The 23,811-nt window shown below is 31.6% G+C and overlaps 1 protein-coding gene across 8 annotated transcripts; it reads right to left on the bottom strand.

The window, feature by feature from the left end:
- Positions 1-237: 237 nt before the first annotated feature.
- Positions 238-6,271, bottom strand: RARE1 (Pentatricopeptide repeat (PPR) superfamily protein). 8 transcript variants are annotated; one of them, XM_028047458.2, is made up of 2 exons: positions 3,984-6,271; positions 238-3,357 (listed from the first exon to the last, which is right to left on the bottom strand). In XM_028047458.2, the coding sequence occupies exon 2, from the start codon at positions 3,207-3,209 to the stop codon at positions 912-914; it is 2,298 nt and encodes a 765-aa protein (XP_027903259.2). In that variant the 5' UTR covers positions 3,210-3,357; positions 3,984-6,271; the 3' UTR covers positions 238-911. The 8 variants fall into 8 exon arrangements, with proteins under 8 accessions (XP_027903259.2, XP_027903262.2, XP_027903263.2 ...); XM_028047461.2 differs by having other exon boundaries at positions 238-3,352; XM_028047462.2 differs by having other exon boundaries at positions 6,118-6,271.
- Positions 6,272-23,811: the final 17,540 nt, after the last annotated feature.

Here is a 23,811-nt window from a genome sequence, read left to right as displayed (position 1 = left end):
ATTCACATATTTCTAGAGGAACTTATGAGAACTACGAGTATGAGTATTTACCTGAACCAATGCGAAATCAATGAAATAAATCAAGGCATTGGCATTAGACATCCTACCAACTCCAACGCCAGCAAGAAATGATAGAAGAAAACAATAATGATGAGGGGCTCGGTGCAATTATATTGGTGACACTCAACGACAAGATGAAATCAACCTTTAAATGAATATTAGCAATAAACATGAAACTAACAAGAATAGCTTCCACAATTTCTCTGTAACATGAATTCACAAATCAACAAGGTTCAAATTTGACGAGAAGGACCAAACAAGACCGAAACATAATTAGTATAGTCCACCAAGTGATAAGACGCACTTAAACTAATTATCATACCGAAACAACAATCAAACCAAGATTAAGAATGATATAACCTCATCTTTAAAGATTCATACTAATTTCACTAAAAATAATATAGATAAACAACTATTTCGAGGTATTTACCGTTGATATTATTACACATTTATTACTGTGTTGATTGTTATAAAGCCTTGAACGTCTAGTGTCTTCACATGCATATCATGCCTCTTGGATTGACTAGAATCAATAACTACCATAGAGATCGAAGACTTTCAGGCATCTCATGGTGATAGCACTAATGCATAGTCCTTCTCCGACAACTTTTGCAAAAAGCCAGCTGTCGACCTAGATGAATTAACACGAAGGGTGACAAAGTTCTGCATATCTACAGTACAAAAAGGAGATTTGTACAATGCAGTGGTTTATGATGCCTTATCTACAGTAACCCCACACAAGCTCTGCATATCCAATTATCAATATAAAATTATAGATGATTCCATACTGTAATTGATGCAGCATTAAGAAAAATTATCCCGATAAGACCTTTAAACAAACTAAGCTGAAATCACCAATAATCACAGCAAGAACAATCCCCTGAATTAATATGATGAAACCTGGTGGCATCTCTCACAATTAATTCACGACCAGTTACCATTGAGACTCGTTTTGCAAAATCATGGCAGTCTTTGCATGATCGTGTATTTTTGAATACCATAATGGGGGTCTCTGCTGCGGTGCACATGAGACCATAGGCTATAGCCAGTCTCTCACTATGAACAAGAAGCTGCTCTTTGCGTTCAGTAAAGTCAGATAGAGCATCCTCTTCGTTGAGAAGGTACTCCCCATCCTTTTTCAGAGAAAAATTGAGTTCTTTCAATTTTGAGTATATTTGTTCTGTTTGAGGATGGTGTCTATCACCTACCACAAAACGGTGGACTTTACCCTTCACATTAATCCAGCTGCAACTGACTTCCTTCCTCAAGTTCCTTTCAGCCATCATCTTCCTAAATTTGGCTGCCTCATCCCACTTCCCAGCCAAAGAATACAAGTTGAACATGATCACATAAGTAGCAGAGTCTAGCGGGTCCAGCCGAAAGATATTGTCAGCTGCAATCATCCCAATCTCAAGATTCCGATGGCTCCAACATCCTCCCAATAAACTTTTCCAACTCATCACATCAGGTTCAAGCGGCAGACTCCTTATCATCTCATGAGCCTCCTGTAGCATTCCAGCACGAGAGTATATATCAATCATGCAATTGTAATGATCAATTGTTGGGTTCACACCATATTCATCGCTCATTGAATCCAAAAACTGCTTCCCCTCCTTAACTAAACCCGAATGGCTACAAGCATTTAACAAACCTATGAATGTGACAGCATTTGGCTTTACACCAGACCTCTGCATCTCTTTAAAAAGACCCAAAGCTTCAGAAGCTTTGCCGTGGTAAGCGTGAGCAGATATTATTGCAGTCCAGGCAATAGTATCAGGTTTATCTATTGTCAAAAATGCTTGATGTGCGTAATCCACTTTGCCACATTTTGAGTACATAGTGATCATAGCACTCTCCCCAGACAGGAACGAAACTAGCCCCTTTTTTATCGCATCTGCATGGATTTGAGCACAGCACATCAAATCTGAGACAGCAGAGCATGCTTGAAAAATGTTGGTATAGATGAATGAATTCAATAACACTCCTTTACTTCTTATTGTCTTAAAAACCTCTAGAGCAGTGTCAAATCTACCACTTTGGCAGTATCCAACAATTAAAGCACTCCATGAGAAATCATTAGGTTCACATATGGTCTCAAAAGCTCTACGTGCAGCATCAAATCTTGCACACTTAACATAAAAGTCCACAAGTGGAGTACCAACAGAGACCTCAGATTCCAAGCCAAGTTTTATACAAACACTATGAATTTGCCTTCCGGTGTATAAGTCTCCTAAAGTAGCACAAGCCTTGAGCACTATAGAAAAGGCAAATTCATCCAACTCTACACCTTCACCTATCATCTTGGCAAATAACAACATAGCATCACTGTGCCTTGTAGCTTGAGTGTAACCCACCATCAACCCGGTGCATGCAACAACATTTTTCCTAGTCATCTTATTAATGGAAACTTCAGCACCATCCAACCACCCACACTTGACGTACATATTGGAGATCAATGTCTCCACAGAAATATCAGCAGCAAACCCTATCCTTATCAGCTGAGAATGTATCTGTTTGCCAAGGTCTAACAGTGAAGGATCTGCAAAGGACATAATAAGTGTACTGAAGATAGAGGAGTTCGGTTTAATCCCCAAATCCAGCATATGCAAGAGCAATCTAACAGCTTCATCTGTATGCCCTTCCTTTGTGTAAGCAGATATAATGGTGGCCCAAGAGAACAAATCCCGATCAACCATTTTCTCAAAGAATCTCTCTGCAGCTGTGAAACTTTTACAGTCACAATACATTTGGAGGATGCAATTGTCAATGAATCTATTGCTGTTGGAGAATCCCTGCAGTCTATTATGAAATAATCTTCCATCAGACAATGCTCTCAGCGTTCCACACATTTTAAAGAGATATTCATAAGATTGGGGATTAATGGAAATACCCTCTTTGTCCATTCTTTCAATGAATTCATGCACTTCTCTAAGCTTCCCTTGTTTGGTCAAAGAAATCAAATGCAAATTTTCAACTTCACCTTGTTTATTTGGATTGGTCCTCAATGAAGAAGGACTGCTTTTCAAAGAGAACCAGGAAGGGATTTGAGAGAAATTAGCATGTCTCACATTATTACTTTTATCATTAGCTACCAATACCGACGAGGAACTAGAAAGCACCCAAGAGAACTGGGAAGTTATCGAAGTCATTTAGTTGTTTAAGATTTGAAAAGTGTTTCCCTGTACAACTATGGTCAGATCCAACAAGAGAACCCAATCCAAGAAAGCAAGTCAACAATACAAATTATATACTAGCAATCTGAGTATCCAATCTGATTCCTTGTGTCAGAAGCCTGATCTGATCAGAAAAGAAACGAGCCGGAGAATCATGGGTTAGATACAAGAATAAGAAAAGGCAACCGATGGCTTAGTCAGTATGCTAGAAATTCTAGAAACTTCATTGATTAAAGTGTTGTTCAAGTAGTAAACTTGTCCATGCAAAACTAATGAAGAATATAAGAAGGTAAAAATGTAAAATGATTAGAGTTTCTCTATGCAATTTTAAATTTATACAAGTTTTCCCGTTTAACTTGTCCAAAAGTTGAGGTGATAAGTTGATTTTAACTTGCGTTTTCAATTATGGAGAAGTTAACCAAAATGGAGCTAAGTTTATTTTACAATCTTTTAGATTTTGATACAGTTTATAATTGAAGTTCACGAGTGACACGAGTTTTCCGATCTGAGTAAAGCATGCTTCTATTTAATCTTTTAGATTTTGATACTTCTGTGCTTGACTCAGATTCAATATGGCGCACACAAAAATAGAAGCATGGAAAGACAGTTTAAAAAAAGCTTCAAAATATGAACGCATCCTAGTTCTCACAATACACCAAAGACACATCGTAATTGAGCACCCAAAGAAAAAAATCAATTCTGCTCAATTGGTCAATGAACACAGAACATAATAGAAAAGAAAATGAGAACCTGTTCATTTACGATGGTTGAAGAGATTGGGTAGAGGCTTTCTCCCTCCCTCCCTCCTCCTTCAAGCTGCTTCATTGTCGCCATTTTTGAGTTTCTACTCTTTTTTCATTTTTCAGTTCACAAATTCATATAGAGGTGCTCAGAGATATAAGAGAAGGGAAATTTCTTCCTGCAACCCATGTTTTCTTGATGTACGCCATATTTTCTAAAATTCTAATCATACCCTTATTAAGATTAATAGAAAAGGATAACGTAAGATTTTGTTCTTATTTTAATTACAGATTGTACAATCCATAGATATTTCAAATTAGACAATCCAGAATTCAAAAATATTAATTTGATTAATTTGACATATTTCAAATTGTACAATCCATAATGCACATTTACATTTCGGATCGTACAATCCATAATACAAATTTGAAAGACAATCCGAAATGCAAATTACATTCTGAATTGTACAATCCGTAATGTAATTTTAAAAGACAATTCAAAATATAAATTACATTATGGATTGTACAATCCGCAATGGAAATTTGAAAGATAATCCAAAATGCAAATCACATTTAGAATTGTACAATCCGGAAAGAAAATTTTGAAGACAATAAATTACATTTCGGATTGCACAATTGATAGTGCAAATTTCCATTCCAAATTGTACAATCCAAAATATTAAGGCTTTTAATATTTTTAGTCAAGGGTAATTAGGTCATTTTCACATGACTATGGGGTGAAAGAAGAAAATATGCAGGTGCAAGAAGAAAGACTTAAGGAAAGTTTCCAAGGAAGTAAAAAACAATCCCTTTTGGGCATTCTTGGCCTTTTTAAAATTGTACCGAGACACCAGAACTTAAATCCAATACCTAGATGATAAGCAGTTTGGCAGTCCACATGTGCTTCTATCATGTTCTTAATTGCAAAAGTTATTTCTAAAAGTTCTGATACTTTAGCTATTTAACTCTTTAAATATCCATGGACTAATTCTGTGTAAGTGTTTACAAATAAGACCATAAGAATATTGAACTCATGCCATGGGCATAAGATTGGGCCGAACTGGTCTATTTTAGTGAAAATTCAGTTATTAGGACTGTAGCTTTTTTTTTATCCTTATATGAAAAAGAAAATAATAAGTGCTGACTACACTTCATAAAGTAAAAGAAAAACGAAGAAACTTTTAGCTTGGCTTGTATGTACCAAGCTTGCGGGAGAATGTTAAATAATAATTATGTTCTGTTGCACGGCTTTATCAAACTTGTATTATAGAAGATAATCATTATTCACCAATGACCAACTACCACAACTCCGACATATATTATTGAGGATGCACAACTTCCCAATCTCAAGCAATATGTGATGATGAGACTGAAATGACAAGCTACTACGTTCTATAGAGACAATAAATTGACAATTTAATACAAATAGTATTTAATTCAATTAAATACTCAAGCCACTGAAGAAGTGCAGAGATGAAGTCGAAGGGAGTTTTTCATGAAAGTGAAGACCTTCGAAATTTGATATAAGGAATTCTGCATCTATTAACAAGATGATGTTATCTAAGTTGATTGAAAAAGTTACAACAAGAAACCAGACTAAAGAAAATGGGGATCTAAACAACATTGGGGACTATGATTTGCTTCCTAAAGTAGTTGAGTTCACTTAAGAGAAGAGACATGAGGAGCACATCTAAGTGGAGGTTTCAGGAAATGAAGTGGGACTCTTCTAGGACTTAACCACGTGAAGACTGAGGAAAACTCATTCCTTGATTCTAGTTCATTAGATTGGAGAGTCTCAACTCAAGTACAACATTTTAAACATTTTATCTAACAATGACAAATAAAAGCGAGATACCTGTATCACTTTTTGTAAACAAAATATTTTTTCCTTCGTTCAAACCAAACATCAAACAGCTTGCGGGCAAAAAGAAAATGTCAACAGAACCACAAACAAAGAATCAAACGGGTATTAGCAAGTCTCCGCCTAGAGAGACAGAAAAACCTCATATGGGGTTCAAAGAAATAAATAATATTCAAGTCCACAAACATCACCGTAACAAGTGCTGGGGAAATCAGATTCACATAGTACAAATAGAAAAGAATAAATGAACCAAACCAAACCAAAACTCGAAAACGAAACTAACCTGAATACGTAATCTACGAGCACTGCAAAAATTGAAGCCTCCGGTACGGCGAACATGAAGCTATAACAAAAGATGAATTCATGACAGAAACAAGGTTGCAGTTGAGGTACTTTGAACAGGGTTTCGTGAAGAATGAGAAAATTACAAGAAAAAAAGAGTGTGGTGGTTTATTATAGGTTTTCATTACAGGTTCATAGTTAAAATTTTTATTTACTTGAAATATTCATCTATCTATTTATTATTAGGTTAACACGTGTCACTTTACTTATTTGACACGTGCCACAATATTAATATTAATGTGACACGTGGTATAAATAATTTAAAAAAAATAAAAATTTCAAAAAAAAATTTGAAAATAATTTAAAAATTCAAAAAAATGAAAAGCTAACACGTGACATATCATTAACACCGTTAACACCATACTAACGGAACGAGCCTAATTGTTACACATTTTAAAAAATATGAACCTAATTGAGACTAAAAAAAATCTTAGGACCTATTTGAGATTTTTCAACAAAAACATATATCAAGGAAGTATTTTAACCTTATTATTATTATTATTATTTAATATTTAATACATACATATAGATTTTTTTTAATTAATACAAATGTTCATTTATTTTTATAAAAACAATAATCAAAGCGCTATTAGTTATCACAATCAACATTTAGAAACAAATTTAAGTATTTACTTATACAAAATAAAAAACAAAATAGTATAACTTATATGCATAAATGGTTAACTTAGTTTTTAAAATTTGTATATATTCATAATTAGTTTAAAGTTTATTAAATTAAAAAAATTAAATATGTTTTTGAAATATCTAGAATCAATTTACTTTTCATTTTTATTTTTGAATGTATTTTCTTCTTATTATTTAAGTTTTTATATTAGGACCGAAATAAAAAGAAATTTGAGAACTTAAATCGAACCTTAAATATTTTTTTCTTTAGTTACGAAGTAATATGACAATCAGATGACCATTTTCATTCTTAAATGTTATTTATTTCGACTAAGTACTTGTTTGGATATTAAAAATTATATTAAATATTATTATAAAGCCTCCAATTTGTTGACTAAATATTAGTAAAAAAAATTTACCCGGAGAATAAATGAATATTCAATACTTTAAAACTATAATTTTAAAAGCTAAAAGGAGAGTGGATATGATCTATATATTATTTTTATAAATGCATTCAATAATCAACACTAGATAGCAGTTTCATAATCCAATCTAACACGAAATTTTATTTTTTTATTTTTTACTTTCAAAACAGAGTAGAAACAATTTAAAAAATGTGTGAATCTCCTTTATTATTTTTCACTAGTTCCTCTCCTCAATTGATTTCATTTTACATTTTAATCTATTTTCAATGATAAGAAATAATGATTTAAAGAAAAAAAAATGTTTATGTTGGTTCTATTATTGTTTCTCGACTCTCGAACACTTTTTCACTTAGCATATTTTATATGAGATTTGATATAAAGAAATGAAAGTATGTACTTAAGTGAGATTTGAGATAAAGGAATGAAAGTTTGTATTTATAAACTATTATTTCATTAGAGGTATTATTACATTTGAGGTATTATTTGTTTCAGCTCACCATGAGTTAAAAAAAATCAATTCAACTCGACTCACTTTTTGGTGAACTATAAATTTTGTAATTCGGTTCGACCTCCACGAGTTACTGGATTGACTCATGAATATTTTGTTTTGTAATTTATTTTATACAAAGTATTAGTTGAAAAATTAATGTATTTGTTGGTTCTCAAGTGAGTATTCACTAAAGTCTCACATCGAATAATATGAAGAAGAGGGCAGCATAAAAGTATTATAAAAGTAAAGAGTTGGTTTTGGAATTGTCTCCACAACTCAATAGGTCTCTTGGGTGTATGGAGCTTAGGTAGTTGTGTGTCATTGGAAGGTCTGCAATTTTTGTCAGAAAAATAGCACTATGAAGGGTTGGCAGTTTTGGTCCATAAAAAAATGTAAGAAGGTTTGCAACTTTTGCCTAAAAAATTGCACTTAAGTGATAATACATCTTATTGAGTATTTATGGATGTAGGCCATGAGGTGTCGAACAACATTAAATTTCCTGTGTGTTTTTATTTCTATTTTTCTGCTCTTATTTATGGGTGTACTTCCGCTTGAAGAGATTATTTTTTTAGTGCGTAATTTCCTAATAGTGGTACCAGAGCAGAGGTTTTAACCAAGGGTTTCTAATCAAGGGAGGAAGAGGAGCAGTTTGGCATACTGGCTAGAATCAATGTCGCGTCTTACGCCTTTGGAGAGAGTGGAGTTCATGTGTGGCAAGATGCTCACGAATTTGCAGAGGAGGTGAATGATGGAGATCTGATATGTGTGAATCTCGATTTACGACATGTGCGTTGAGAAAGTGCTCTGTGTTTTACATATCTGCTATGGTTATTGCATGCGGTGGACTGCGGTGTTTGGTAACGTTGAATTTGCATGGTGAGGGTGGAGCTCAAGATCTTCAATGGTGGTATTTGTGTGGTTCACACGATGCTTCGTTAGCAACGAGTGTTGTGTCGTGGTGTTATGACGGTGTTGTGGCTTGACCAAGGTGGCGTTATGATGGATTCCCCTTGAGTATTGTTGCAATTTTTCGACTTTTGCCCGAAAAATTGCACTTGAGTGATAATACTTCTTGTTGAGTATTTGAGGATGTAGGCCATGAGGTGTCAAACCACGTGTGTGTTTTTATTTATATTTTTTTACTCTTATTTGTGGGTGTGCTTTCGCTTGAAGAAATTATTTTTTTAGTGCGTAATTTCTTAACAATATTAACATATATAACTTGACAAACAAATAAATTAAATATCTAAACTATTCAAATATTATTGAACAATGTTCTAATAGTTAAAAATATCAAATTGTGAACTTATATTATTAGTAGTAAACGATTTTAATAAAAAACTTATTAAAAAAATGATAAAAGTACTAATAAAGTATTGTTGTCAGTGGGTTAAGGATCAACCTACATTTAATCTAGCTTAAACCTGTTTGATTTGTGGTTTAAGTGAGTGGAGCTCACTTCAATCCACATTAAAAAAAAAACTGAAAATTTTTCAATCTAACCCAACTCGAAACTCTGGTGAGCCGAGTTGATTTACAAATTAGAACTCATTTCGACATCTCTAGCTTTCATTATAGAACCTATTTCTTTCCCCATTAATCTCCTTACTTCCATAGGTTTTAAGTTGTCTACATCTCTTAAGTTGATCATGATCCTACCAACCTTCTAATCAGGGGCGGCTCAACGGTCTGGGAGACCTAAAACAAACTTAAAAAATGAAACCTTTTATTTAAAATTTAATTTTTGAGCTTTTTTTGATGTAAAATTATTTATTAAATTGTCATAATTAATTTCATTTAACATTTCTTTCTCAATACATAATAGAACTAATCTGTTTAATCTTTCTTGAGACATTGTTGGTCTTAAATAAGTTTTTATTATCTTTAGCTTTGATAAACTTTTTTCGGGTGAAACAACTTATACTAGAATTGTTAACATTATTCTACAAGTTATATATACATTTGGAAAAGAATTTATCCTTTTTGTATAATTAAGAATGTCAATTGGTTTATCATTTTCCAAACTTATAATTTCCCTTGAGATATTTAATTTTGAAATTAAATCAAATCCATCAATAACCTATAAATTATTATTATACTACTCTTCTAAACTCAATAAAAAGTTTTTTTTTCTAAACTTGAATTATCTTTCTACAGAAAACTCAACTTTGAATTATGCTCCAATTAATCTATTATCCACCAAAAGACTAAATCATAATCTAATTAATAGTTTTGTAAAAAAAAATTCAGTTTCTCCTCAAGATATATGGAAAAAAATAAAAATAAAACTTTGTAAATCTAAAAGTACCAAAAAATAAAACTAGGCAAAAGAAACATATTTCTAATTCTAATACAAATCCAAAATAGAATAAAAATAACAATAACACAAATAGAAAGAAAAAACATACTAACCATAAATGAGGATGAAAAAATCGGTACACACGAGCAACATGAGATTTAAAAGATTTAAGGGATGTAATGTGCCAATACCTTAGAAAAAAGACTATTAGAAGAAAACAAAGTAAGGAGAGGTAAGAGAAGTCATAGAAAGACAAAAGAAGAAAATAAAATCCATATTGATTATGAGAGAATAAAGATAACTAATAATTCTCTTTCTTGTAAACAAAATTATAATTTACTAAAAGTATGTTTTAACTCGTTAATTATCATTTTTACTAATAATAAAAATTAACATACACTAATAATAATTTAATTAAATTTTATTCCCAAACATAAACTTATAATTAATTTAATAGAGTTATATTAGTAATAAAATATTTTTTTGAGGCCTCTTTTATCTTAAACATAATTCTATAATTAGTTTAATAGAGTTATATTAATTAGTACTTAAAAAAATGTTGAGGCCTTTTTTTCTTAAACATAATTTAATAATTAATTTAATAAAAAAATATTAGTAGTAAAAAAATATTTTGATACCTTCTTATCCTTGAGACCTAAAACTAGTATTTACGTTTGAGCTGGCCTGCTTCTAATGTTCATTAGCATAAGTTTTAGAATATCAACCTACTCAAAGAAAAAATGTCATCACATTCCAAAGTAAATGTAAGTAAATGTTGTTCAAGAATATATATATATATATATATATATATATATATATATATATATATATATATATATATATATATATATATATATATATATATATATATATATATATATATATATATAACTCATTTCTTTTTGGATGTGATTCTTGGAATTTTTCTCAATTCTATCCAATTCTATCCTTGGTTGAATCATAGTAACATATATAGGACTTACTTCTTTGTTATTTCAAAGTTTAATCCATCGATCAAACAATTTATCCGTAACTTCCATTATTGGCCAACAATTTCTTTTGATAGAATTTTATGCTTGGTTGATCTAATTTGCATCTTGTTTTGTTCCATTTGAGTTTCTATTTTATTCTTTAAATTTTGTAGAGTTTAAAAGTCTTAGAATTTTATTTTCACTTGGATTTTTCTTTTAGTAATTGAATTCAAGAAATCATTTAAAAAACAAATCAACAATGGTAGTAATTCTCAGAAACTAAGAAATATTTGCGCATAAAACACAAAAGAAGTTCAAAGAAAATCTAAAACAGAATAAAAAACTAGATAAATTATCACATTTCTATTGAAAAAATAGTCCCAAAGTTTCTTGAATTCTGTCCATTAAGTTCTCTTTTGGATTTTCCAATTGTACCATTCATTTATGTTTTACATGCCTTTCATTAGAAGTTCTTGTATGAATCCAATAGGTAAAATTATTGCTTAAATTTTACCTTTCTAATTGTCTTTTTCTACCTTTTTCTTTGCTAGTCTTTTATCATATATATTGTTGTGTAATCTTTTGTGTGTAGTTTTCTTATTTACCATTTTTAGAATTCCTTTTCAAATTTGTTTAAGTTTTGTCTTATAGTTTTCATCCCTAAAAAGTTTCATAAGTGCATTTAGATTTGTACCTATTTTACTTGAGAGGCAATTTTAGTGAACTTTTGAACTTCTCTTTTGAGTGATTTGAGTGTAGCCCATTTTTTCTAGATTTTAGTACATCTTTTAGAGAAAAGCATAAACACTTTTAGAGTAGAAACAAGAGTGACGAGGAAAAATTTTACCAACACATACACTAGTTTTTATGTTTTCTTGTTGTCTTATGTTGCTTTTTGTGTAAATTTGTAAAGATGTCTCTACGCCTCTCAATAAGATTTAAGAAAGAAGGGAGTGTTAATATGAAAAGGCAACAAGTGACCCTTGAACAACTCCAACACGTAATGGAGAACCAAAGATTGTAGATTTTAAACCTAACAAAAATGAGAGGAGAGAAAAAAGACCTTCAAAAGCTTCTTCAAATTTTGAAAGTGAGAAGGAGGATTTCTACCAAGAGAAAAGAGTTTCAAGGGAAGGAAGAAACCATCGTAGTGTTGAATATGAGACTCGTTAAATGAAAAAAATGTAAAATTTCCAAGATTTGTAGGTAGTTTCTATCCTCATGAATACATAAAAAGAACTATTCATATTCCACATGGAAGGATAAGAAGGAAGAGGAAAGATTATCGTGAGATAAGTATTTCATAATTCATTCTTCATCTTCCCCTCATAAAACTCTTTCTTCTTATTCTTATTCTTCTTTTTATTCTTCTTCTTTGAAGTACAAAACACAATATCCTTTTTTTCATTTAAGCCGAATTTAAAGAAAAAAAATACAAGACAAATTATTTTAAATGTTTGAATTATAAACACATAGGAAGTGATCCAATAATATAAAAGTGCTTATAACGTATGTCATTTTCGGCTTTTGACGTATGTGATAATCCTGACGTCATATTGGGTGACATTAAAATTAACGTCTAAAAGAAAAATTGACGTTATTTAACGTTAGAAATAGTAGTGATCGACATCCCCTAATGTCAGTTCAAACCCAACCCAACGTTCAACTAACGCCATCTGGAGGCAAAAAAAAAGCTGGAGTTAATGTCTGTCCTTGCACTGACAGGAGTCAAAGGATGTCGGGCAGTGCAATAGCCGACGTCCTTTGACGTCTGTTAGTACAAGGACAAATGTCAATACCAACTATTTTTTTTAAATGTTTTGTTGTATTTACAATTTTCCACACCTGAAAAATAGAAAAGTTCCATAACAATTCACAAATATTCCAACAAAGTGGTAGATTTCCAATTTTAACTAGTAATTGTAAAGTTGTCTAAACTTTTACAATTACCACAAAAACTAAAAGTTTCATCAAGAAATTATAGTCCTACAAAGTTTTTTTTTTTAAAAAATTCTAATGTTATTGTGGGTCCCAACTCCATTGTTCCAATAAATATGTTGCCCACTCCTATCTTAGTGTCTGGATAGTGTCATCTGATAAAGGTGATGAATTCTTGAAGCACTGAAAAAATAATACAAATTCATTATGTATGGATATCATTGTTTAAAGTTTGATATGATTTATAATACCTAGACATGTCAAAGTGAGCCAACCCGGCTCATATGGGTTGACTCACTACAAGTCAGGTTGAAAATGAGTGAATCCAACCCAACTCACTTTATGGTGAGCCAAACATTTTACAACCTGGCTCAACCCATCACGGGTTGGTGGGTTAAGTGGGTTGGCTCACCAATCCACATAAACAAAATTATTTATGTATTTATTTTTAAGTATTCAAATATTTAAATAATTTTTTCAGCAACCGATGAGATGACAATCATAGTAAAATCAAGAACCAATGTTTTCATCATGATCACCACCAATATATGATGAATTGTTTCATCATGATCACCACCAATATATGATGAATTGTTTCCAAGAAAGTGTCCATATAATCCAAGAAAACATGGCTAATATATTATTAATATCTTAAAGATATATATGTAAGATCCGGGAAAATTAAATAGTTATTTAATTAGGACGGGTAGTGAGAACATTTAAAGCAATAAATGTGAGAGACTATGGCGTGGAAAAGTATTAGCTCAAGTGGTTGAAAGTATTTTATTGTGTGTGAGGACTTGGGTTCGAGTCCTATGTGTGTCACTTGGATGTTATTAAATTATGCACTTTTATGTAATTATATATTGAATGCGTGGTGTCATGATAAACTCTTAGAATTGTAAGACTTATCATGAAATAAGGATTGGTTGAATGGTTTGGCCTTGGTTGGGTATGTGCATGGGTGTGGGTTCAAACCTTGGTGAGAACTAAATAATTCCTTTTTTTTTGCCAAATTTTTCCTTGTGCATGAATATGGAAGGGTTAGAAACCTAGCAGCCAAGGGAGAGGTAACCTAAGGACTGGAAAACAGAGAGTTAATTAAACATTTGGTTAGCCTTAGTATCATTTTTATTTAAAATTCGTGTAAGCCACTAAAGGAGCAATTAAGGGGGAGTGATAGTGAGAGAGAAGGTTAAAAGAGGAGAAAATAGCATTGAGGGTTCGTGGTAATCATAAGCAAAGGTTTTTCCAGAGGATTGGGGCTGATAGAGTAAGGTAGTGAGGCTGAAATCACAAAGGTTGGAGTGGAAAGCAAAGGCTAGGGAGGTTTTGGTGAAGGGATAAGCACACCAACCCGAATTTAGCAAGGAATCCAGGTAAGGGGAGTTGTTTTTGCGTGCTATTAATAGTATACACTCTGTTGTGCCTTGTACGATCGTAATTGCATGGATTATCTAACTGGTATGCGCTGTTTTTCGTGATTTCTGGGTTCTGCCCAGAAACCGCCTGGCGGGCATGCATGAGCCGCTAGGCGGTTCATCTGTCTGTGTATAATTTTGGGTCCTGGTTGCGTAAACCGCCTGGCAGGGATGAATATCCGCCAGGCGACGTGTCAGTGTTTGCGTTTTCTGTTGACTTGCGTTCTGTGCAGGGTTATTGAGACTCCTGATTATGATTTTATGTATTGAATATATGTACTGATTAGAATTGGGGTCTGATGGTGCTTGAAGAATACCTTTATATGTTAATATGAATGGAGTGGGGCTATTGGAATGGTAGAACCCGAGTTGAGGTTTAGGGTTCATGGTGGGTACGAATTTGAGGACAGTGCGTCAAGGGAAATTGGGTCAGTAAATTAAGTATGGTTTATGGTGTGACATTGTCTGGGTAGTATAGGTTGGATTCTGACCAACTTGGCTCAGTGCAGGTGCAGCAACCTGGATATTTTCCTGGGTTCTAGTATGCCGCCTGGCGGCGTCTAGCTTGCCGCCAGGCGATGATGGGGGCAGTGGTTTAATGCATGTTGTTTTCGAGTGGTCGTGAGAGGAGAGGTTAAGAGGATATTGGTAATTACAGGAGGACACAGTAAGGATTAATATGCTTAGGTAAGAGAGCATGGGAGTGGAGAGTGGTTGATAGTATGTTCATGCGATGAGTTGTTGAGAGTTGAGTTACTTAAAGGATGAAATCGAATAACATTAGTCAATGGATCAAGATTTGAAAGCTTAGAATTCTGTATAATTATTGTTAAATATCCTTGATGGTGTGTTGTGGGTTTTATGTGTTTTGGAGACTTGTGGGTTTAGATGTAAGTAATGTGATTATGTAATGTTGAGTGGAATAAGATGCATGGCAGCACAGCGTGAGATAAGTATGATGAGAAGAGGGTTGATAATGTTTCTAAACTGAGTGATTGTGATAGAGAACGGAGTGTGTTGTTACTGCAGTAGTGGTTAACCGTGATAGAGTAACGAGAAAGAGTGCCTAAATGTCTCTATTTTAGGTAGAGGAGCTATACTTGGGAGGGGATAGTGCTGGAAATCAATAATCTGATAGAACAAGTGTACAGTATCGTCTGGAGCATTCTAGAATTGCATAATTAACCACTTTGGGTGCCAAAACCAGTAGCAGGGAGCTACTGGTATGGCGCCTGGCGTTCACTGAATACCGCCAGGTGGTAGCTTTAGTAGGAGAGAGTTATGCCTTGAGTGGCACTTGGTGACACGGCGTGTTCCACCAGGCGGTAGCGGTCAGACAGTGGCGCTGGAAGGGCTCGGACGCCTGGCGGTGAGCTGGTACCGCCAGGCAGTCTGGAACAGTTTCGCCTGGCGGCGTGTGGGCCGAGCCAGGCGGGAATGTTGTTGTTCTTTGCTTTCTGGTGTATTGTTTTAATTGATAATGATGCTTTGCTTGGATCGAGAGATGTTGTGCCATGAGCGGGTAGGTTCATGGATGGTGTTTGACATGTGATGATATGAACGGGGAGGTTCATATCTAGTTACTCTCACGTGGGGATACGAGCGAGGTAGGTTCGTATGTTCTGTGCTCACGTTGAGAGATGCCACATGCGGGGAGGTACGGGGGCTGGTGGATCACATGTGTTGGACTACGGGCGGGTAGGTCCGTAGAGCAGGACTACGAGCGGGGAGGTTCGTAGAGGCAAGACCACGAGCGGGCAGGTTCGTGTGAGCATCATGTTCCCGAGTCCAAGGCTAACCAATTGTATGATTTGAAGACTGATAAGTCTTGGGGTTAAGGTCTTGGCCAAGAGTTATATACAATGAATAAGATGGGTATATGATTTATCCTGTGTTTTATATGCTTGATATTTTATTTTTCTCAGCTCACCTTTCTGTTTGTGTGTGGTGATGATCGTGTAATTCGTTACACGGGAGCAGATGTTGATACAGGTGGTGCTGAGGATGTTCAGATGGCGGAGTGAGGGCTAGCATGGGATTAGAGCTAGGATTTTCTCTTACATGTATTACTTTACGTCTTTATTATAAACACGAAAAATGGGAACTTGTAACATTTGACTATTTATGTTATAAGTTTTGGCACGTGCTTTTATGAAATTAAATTTTCCCGCGTTGAAATTTTTATCGAGACGACTATTAATATAATTATTTTCTTTTATTATTATTTTTTTGTAATATTCCCTAGGGATGTTACAATATACATATATTAATACCTCTATCCAATCATAGTTAATTGCAACTCAAATGATTGTTCTTATCCAAAACATGACATAATTCCCACATTCTCATGAATCTTCATGCTTGTTACACTAAAGATGACAAAGAAAATAATCACATATCAAGTTCATAATTTGACATGCGAAAATTAATAACTTGCTAAATGAATGAGTTACAACTTTTGGGTATAATACTTTAATTTATTGTACTCTAGGCTTACTCACAACTCTAGTGAAATTTTGGAAACATAAAATATAGGTTATTTTTAATATAACTAAGTACATGATATGAAAAAAAAGTAACACTTACTCTTGTAACATGTTTTTCAAAGCATGTTTAATCTTCCAATGCAACGAACAAAACTATACAACTGTGCATTAATTTGGAATGATGACCAATAGTTGCCAATGGGACCTATCATAAATCACAAGTACTTAATCGAATAATTAACAATAATTCATAATTTCAAACCCATTAGACATAAAATTTTCTTTGCCTCGTAATTACGGATAGGTAACATGTTATTTTCTAAAAGCATTTCCTTTAGCAACTCCAACAATTATGTGAAATTTTTATCAGTCCATCTATTCCTTGCTTTTAAACTGAATAATTTCAAAGTTGTCGTAAAGTTAGTACATCTTGACTACAACTCTTCCTCTGAATCAAACTTAAGAGAATAAAAAAATGAGCTTTTCCAAAATTTCTTCCCCAACATCATGTACCATGTCTTCTAAATGATCATTCATCCATTGGTCTACATAATTTGTTCCTCATGACGTGGTAGGCTTGTCTAATACTTCTCCATGCCAAATCCAAAGTGTATAACTCCTCATTATACCGAAGATGAATAGATGATCATGCATTATGCCCAAGTCGTGACATATTTGATTAAGACAACGAACACAAAGACAAAAATATGTCCCATTAACAGAGATTGCGTGTTCTTGAGCATATTGCAAAAACTTAGAAACCCCATTTTCACACTCTTCATTGATGCGATGGTCATTCATCCAGCTTCGATCCATACTATTTTTGTAAAAAACTCCATCAATCTCAAACTTTTAATTCTCACAAGGTGAGGCTCTACCCATTCGAAAAAATTATTTTTCATAATTTCCTAACACGTATACGAAGAAGTCAAACATCATCAATTTGACAAAATTTCGACAGCATTTCGCATTAGTCTCTGAAGTACACGAAATGAAAGAGACTAGTCATGATCACAATCAAGTATGCATCTAGAGAACAACACAAAATTGCCTTGATCAAAATTTTATCAAATTTATGCATAAATCTCAATATACACGTTATGAAAAATATTTTGTTCAAACTATCCGATTGGACAATTCAAGATTTAATACAAACTATTAAAAATTTAATTATTTGTACTAGATCTCAAACGAGAACTAAGGTTCACTCAATATTGTGAACTAAAATTATAATAAATCTTCACATATACAATAACAATACAACAATAATATTAAAACATAAAAAAATTACAATTATTTTAACATGCAACACATCTAATAATAAATATAAATTTTATTCCAAATTTATGAGATATCATAAAATTTCAAATAAAAAAATAAGTCAAAAAAATCAACTAAATACTTTAAAATTATTTTAACATGCAACCCATCTAATAATAAATCTAAATTTTATTTCAAATTTATCAAAAATCATAATTTTTCAAATAAAAAAAATAAGCCAAAATAATTAACAAAATAAACGCATACATGAACCATAGCAAAATGAAAAAAACTAACCTCTTGTAGCAAAAATAAGGACGCAGATGGAGGAGGGTGGGATGCCGACAAACAAAGACTTCACGGTGGAATGGGGAAGAAAACTTTGCATTTATGTGAAATGGAAACTAAAACAAAATCCAATCGGTTCAAAATGTTTAAATCAGTGCACAAATCAAAACCCAATAAGTTTCATGGTGTAAAACTCACTTGCGGAGGTCGCGGTGGCCTGTAGAACATGGAGGAGGTCTCGCGGAGAAGAGGAAAAATGGTTGTTCGCGTTGCAGGACTGCAATAAAACGAAGGTGGGACGTCGGCCCTATGTCCAGCCAACGTGGAATAACGTCGGATAAGTGAAAAAGCCAACATTAAGTGACGTTGGGGCAGCAGAAGGTCGACGTTAAGCTTTAGTGATGTTGGGGATTCAAAAAACCGACATTATGTGACATCAGGGATGAACTAGACAAACATCAAATTGTAACTTTATTTACAAAAATGCCACCGATATTTTTGACGTTGATTTTCCCTTTAGCAAACGTTACAAGTACCTAAACAAAAGGGTTACCATGTTGTGAAAATAAGTTGGCAATAGTCTTCATTCTTCACGTTATAAAAAGTGAGTTATCTCCAATTGAAGGAGATTTATTAATGATTGGAGCCGTACTCGGACATAATAAAAAGAATTTTAACGAAACTAAAAATAAAAAATGGTTAATACCCTAGGTGGTCTAACCCAAGCAACCAATCTAGACAATCTAATTCCAATACACCATCTATAAGTTTTGATGATAATAAATACTAAATATGATTTACTCGGTTGATATGAGTTTATTATCTGAACTTTATAATGCATGTTTTGTGCTAGCTAAAGGATCTTTGGTTAATGCACCAATAACGCAACAAATTCTAAAAGCAAATAATTATATTAAACATCAAAATTACATATTATTTGACACTGATATCATCTTCAAGCATCATAAATTAGTATAATCATTGTACATCAATTTAATAACGCATTCAAAGAGGAATTGTAAATCATTTCCAAACCTTCCAAATCAATTTTAAGATTTGTGCTTTTCTCTTGTAATTGTTTAACCCTATTCTCTAGTCACCTATTTTTCCCCTTCATTATATATTGTTTAAAAAGGAGAGACATTTTTTCTAACTCAAGCATTTCATTAAATGCATCAAGAAGTTGAGAATTATTTATGTGTTTAGAAAAATTTAAGTTACTTACACTTTTTGTGTCTAAATGTTGACCAGCAAGCAAACATAAATTTTCTTCTTCTCTACTGTGAGCTTCCTTCTTCTTAAAACCACTCTTAATTTTTTTTTTTTTTTGCTACCAATAGGGCTTGTTAGAAAGAAGTAGATGGCTTAATTAAACCAGGGGTGAATTGATTTTGAAAAATTTTTAAAAGATTTTTCTTCAACTTCTTTTAAAATTAATTCAATTTAAAAAATTAAATACTACTAATTTGAGAATCAAGACTGCTAAAAGATTGATTAACACCAATATGAAAAATCATTAACTTAAAATTCCTCAATTAGTTTTCAGGAAATTATCACACATAAAAAACTACCTAATAATTACATGTTATATTTGAAGCAAGGAATGATATAAATTGAACCTTACTTATAAATCTCAAAATAGCCCAAAATAAGATAATACATTGATTTTAAGACCTTTTCATAACCCCTGCAAAATAAGTAAATAACAGTTAGGTACCAATTTGAGTTTAGGTCCTTCATATTAGTAGCATTCATATTGTTTTTGGAAATCCAAAAAAATGTCTCACTTAAATCTAATATATTTTAAATAACAAATATTTGATGTATGATTCTTCTTTAAATAAGATGAGCAAGAAACAAAAGATGTACTAGACGAACTTTTAAAATGAAAACAATTTTTAATGACTTTCGCTTCTTTAAATAAAGAATATCCAATCTCAGCTTTATCCACATATTTGAAAATTAAGAAGTACATTCAAGTTATATTTTTCCAATATAAACTTTGTAAGGATTTCTTTCCAAAAATATTGAACGTGCTCTCAAGGTTCCTGCAATATGTAAAATAAAGAACTTCAGTCAATAATAATTAAAATTTTAAAATTAAATCAAAATTAAATTATGATATTTTTTGTTTATTCCTGAGTTTTACTTTTATTAAATTTTTTACTTTATATCATCCATTAATTTTAATATATAACAATAATTACTAACATATTAAAAATTTAAATATATTTAAAATATTGAACTTAAATCATTTATTTAATTTTTTTAAAATTTTATTGTTAGTAATTTACTTGTATTTAAATAACAACAATTCATTATATTAAAATTCATATTTGAATATATAAGTTGTACTTTAACAAGAGAAAAAAAAATCAAATGAATCTGTTTTTATAATAATTTTAGCAAATGATTTCAAGTATATGTATACTTAGAATTTACAGTTTTAAATAAAACTTAAATTTAATGTTTATATTTTCTTTTGAATGTAATTATTTAAATTTTAATAGTATAAATATAACAATAAATTTTTAATTTTTTGTTGTCAGTAAAATTTACACAATTCATTAAGTTAATAAATTATTGATATTTAACATTAAGTTGTAATTATTATCAAAATATATTTTAATACTTATTTTCCTAATTTTAATTTATTTATTAAATTTGAAAAAAATTATTAAACTTAACAAAATATATATTTTTATTAAATAATTCATTATTTCAAACCAATTATAAAATTAATTTTAAATTTTAAAAATTAATTTATTTATTTAATGTAAGAAAAAGCCAAAAATATTGGAAGATGTAACGATGATTGATCTTCCCAAGGATCGAATTAATTCGGGTCAGTCTTCCGATAAAGGCGTACAGAACAATGTCAGAATTTGACTTTTACATTTTCTGAAAAAATAAAATATTTGTATAATAATTATTTTATTCAATTTTTTTTGTTGAATATTTCTTGACCTGTTAGTGTTAATATGGTGGAATATATTTATTTGACGGAGGTTGATAAACTAGTGATTTGTTTGTAGATGTTAAAGTGTAATATAATTTTAAACATTACGAATAAAAATTACATCTACTATTAAAATTTTTGATAAAAATGTTTAATTAAGTTTTATGAATTTTATAATTACCTTGGATTATTAATATTTGGAGTATTTTATCCATTAGTGTCCTTTCACAATCTAGCATTAAAAGTTAAAAAAAAATAAAAATGAAAGAATGGTTGGGTAAGTAAGTTCACATCATGTGCATGTGGGATAATGAAATTTTGTTAAACATTGTAAAAAGATTTACATTGGACATAGTTACCTCCTTCCTTCTTCCTAATCATAATAAGATAATTAATGTTTATGTTTAAGTGTTAATTATTTTTTTATACATGCATTTTTTTTTATGTTGTACAGATAAATTTGCTCTAAATGACTACATGTATCAAATGATTATGAAATATAATTAAATATTATATACAATAAATTATTTTATTCTTTTGTTGTTCAAATTTGTTCTATATGTCAATACATCATCATTATTATTATTTATAAATTATATATTTAATTTAAATAATTTTTTTATCTTTCTCTCATTTAATGTGACATGTCTAATTATGCATTCATCCTCATAATATCTCTAGTTTTCTTCTATGACTATCATATATCAATTCAATCCTTTCTACACTGATAATTTGGCAAGTAAAAATAACTATAGTTCTAGGGCAAGGTGAAAGTGAAGTCCAACCAGAAAGCAAATTTGATGCTGGTTTGGGTTATTGTGTCTAGATTTGATTGTTCTTTTTTTATGGGTTTGCATGTTTCTTCTTATTTGCTTTATTTTGCTGGTTTTAAAACATTTGAATGAATTTAAACAAAATCTGAAACATCCAGAGATAGTAAAGTACAAATTACAAAAGAAGTAAGATAGTAGAGGAAAAACGTTGGAACATGAGTGAAGCATTAGATGTTATCACCCACCCCTACACACGTGTCACTGTAACAGTGACATCATGGGTCAGTGCACATGTAGATGGGGCACACATCACCATCTGTTTCCATTACTTGCATAGTTACATTGTACAATTTGTACTTTCCATGTTGTCTCCAACAACTATATTTATATCTTTTTTTCTAACTCACACATTATCCAACCTCAGAAGCAAAAAAAGAAAAATATGGTTGTGGTGTGGGTGTGCTGGTGAAACTACTCTTCTGTCATTTCACACAACAAGGAAAATACTTATTCCCAACTTGGCAAATCAAGAACTATCAAGTAACAGACTACAGAATCTGATAGCAAGCACTGATAAAGATGAGTTTCAGATACATGTGTTAGAAGTTTTATACTGTTAAAAAATAGTTACTGCAGATGACGTTTTGTCTTTGGTTGTCTGTTAAAACCCTAATGTTTTCCAATATCAACAACATATCATCACCAGACTCAACTTTATTTGATCAATGATAAGTATATTTTTCCACAATGATGTAGACAAAGAAACAAGACTGACCAGACATTTTTCCTATGCATTTAATCCTACATAATGAAAAAAAAAACTGCTCCATCATAAAACAATCATTTCTCATACTAAATAATGTTTTTTTTTTCATAAATTTTTCCATTATTACTTATAAAAATAAAAGAAAAAAGCTTTTGAACAGACCAAAGTTAATTTATGTATACATTAAAAACTACCTCAAAAAAACCAATTCTAGAAAGTTTCTAAGTATTATCTTTTACATAAACTGAACTTATCTTTCAAAAAAGTTTATTTCATTTTTTCTTATTTTATTTTCCTTTAAATGTGTTTATAAAAATTCTTCATACAAACAGACATCTTATACTTTCAATATTGCTGGAACTGAAAAGTAGAATCTTCTCAGAAGATTGATTAGGTCATTTTCTAATAATTATGACTCAATAATAACTGGTATGCCAGTTTCAAAACACAGACCATTCTATCTTACATCTAAATTGTTTGAGTAAACTATGATTTGCTTGTTTCAATTTTGTTGAACTGCAATTAACTATTATGCCAACAAACCAATACTAGTTATTGAAGTTCAATAGTATCATCAACACAAACTTCACTGAAAATCATCAAATAAGTATCTAAACACAATCTATAGATAACGTTCTGAAATTTTGCAGTGTGTACTGCTCAGGCCGCAGACTAACTTAATCAGCCCTCATCTAGATTATTAGTGTTAACAATGAAATAAAGCCTCCAAATATCCTAATTTCCTTTCTATAACTCCTAAATTGCGGGAATTGAAAACAATATCACTGATTCTCCAAGATTTACCACAATAGAAGCACACAGAACCTTGTTTGAGTTCTTTTTGTCTCAAACTGAGACAAACAGAATGATACAGCTTGGATTATGCAATTGACCAGTTTCCCAAAACAATCAAGACCTACTAAAGAACAGTCAAA

Source organism: Vigna unguiculata, chromosome 9, assembly GCF_037176805.1.
Source record: "Vigna unguiculata cultivar grain cowpea cultivar isolate G323 ecotype 2 chromosome 9, ASM3717680v1, whole genome shotgun sequence".
In the NCBI taxonomy this organism is placed as follows: domain Eukaryota; kingdom Viridiplantae; phylum Streptophyta; class Magnoliopsida; order Fabales; family Fabaceae; genus Vigna; species Vigna unguiculata.
Note: the sequence above shows the minus strand (reverse complement) of the source record. Positions and strands in the feature narration are given on the sequence as shown.

Coding starts and splice junctions, on each gene's coding strand:
- RARE1 (XM_028047458.2), bottom strand. CDS start 3,209: ATGACTTCGATAACTTCCCAGTTCTCTTGGGTGCTTTCTAGTTCCTCG.